General features: G+C 51.9%; 1 protein-coding gene across 1 annotated transcript; it reads right to left on the minus strand.

The window, feature by feature from the left end:
* Positions 1-710: 710 nt before the first annotated feature.
* On the minus strand, positions 711-1,323 carry LOC105311756 (histone H2B, sperm-like; the record flags this gene model as incomplete). The annotated part of the gene is made up of 1 exon (XM_011387667.2): positions 711-1,323. A coding segment is annotated over one exon (613 nt), but the record flags the coding sequence as incomplete, so codon positions are not given.
* Positions 1,324-1,481: the final 158 nt, after the last annotated feature.

Here is a 1,481-nt window from a genome sequence, read left to right on the forward strand (position 1 = left end):
TAGTTAAGGAAAATCCACGATTTCCCATGGAGTCAATTATATGTATGAGTTGACGATGCAAATGAGTAAATATCTAGAACAGTTTTGTCTCGGGAAACCTCACGCCATGAAAAATAAATAGGAACGCAAAGAGCTGTTGTGTCAGTAACACCTGCCAATACACTCACTGTACAAAATAATACAACAGAAATTTTAATACATTTACTTTAAAATTCATTTTAAAATCACAATAAAAAACACCCATTATATCATGTTAATGCAATTTACAGACTCGTACGATAAATATTTCCTTCTAAAAATGCAGAGGAGATTGACGTTGTTTCGGATATTTGAAAGTCTCCTTACTATCCGGCCTGACAGAAGACAGATGGATTCTTGTATCTGCTTCTGCACTTCATCCGTTGTCATATCAGACATAACGAACTTCTGGAAAATTCCACCATATACTCGTGAGGGAATGAGTGAAACAGGTAAATGACATGATCGGCAAAATACCCGCCAAAAGACTGACCTAGAGAAAAACCCTAACGGGAATGACCGTTTGGGAAAGCCATGACATGCAACGTGGTTAAGGAAAATCCATGATTTTCCATGGAACAAACTACACTCTCTGTACGTTAAAGTGGAGTTGAGGATGTTTGGTCCATGGTAACAGTGCTCTAAACGTCGGCAGAAAGCCACAGGAACAAACACGAGCGTAGATCCCACTTTTAGAGCCACAGGTCTTTTCGTGACAAGCGAGGCGGCTCCGAGAAGAGCCTTTGGGTTGCGATGCTCAGGTGGTGCCCAGGAAGCTCACGCGCGGCCTTGGTGACCTCGGACACGGCGGGCTTGCCCATCTCCCCGGGCAGGAGTAGGCGCGCGGCCGTCTGGATCTCTCTGGAGGTCATGGCGGCGCGCTGGCTGGAGAGGGCCAGGCGCGAGGCCTCTTCGGCGATGCGCTCGAAGATGTCCTCCACGAACGAATCCATGACGTTCAGGGCCTCCTGCGACAGGCTCAGGTCCTGGCGAAAGTTCTTCAGAACCCTGGGGAGACAGGGGGCGAAGCTGTCGGAGCGGCGGCGGGGGCGGCGGGGGCGGGGGCGGGGGGCGGGCGAGGCGGGGGCTCCTCGGCTTCTTCTGCTCCGGGAGCTTCGGGGGTGCTTCCGTGGGCTCCCAGGTGCCCAGCAAGCCCTCAGGAGCCTCAGAGGCGGGTGCAGCCATGACAGAGACCGCTTCCCCACAGCTTGTGAGGAAAGACAATGGTGGCTGCTGTGCGAGGCGGTGGCCGGTTTATAGCCGCTGCATTCCCTGACGTCATGGGCAGTCTCCACATCTGATTGGCTAAAATGCAATCTAGGGCACCTGTCACTAAGTCACGCCATGTCGCACGTGATTGGGTAGGCTCCTGCTTGGCATCGCATCCACCAAATCGGAGTGGCATCCTTCGACCGCTAACCATTTGAAACACGCTACATAGGGCCAAAGGCCACCTGACAAGG

Source organism: Pteropus vampyrus, unplaced genomic scaffold (assembly GCF_000151845.1).
Source record: "Pteropus vampyrus isolate Shadow unplaced genomic scaffold, Pvam_2.0 Scaffold1000008440, whole genome shotgun sequence".
In the NCBI taxonomy this organism is placed as follows: domain Eukaryota; kingdom Metazoa; phylum Chordata; class Mammalia; order Chiroptera; family Pteropodidae; genus Pteropus; species Pteropus vampyrus.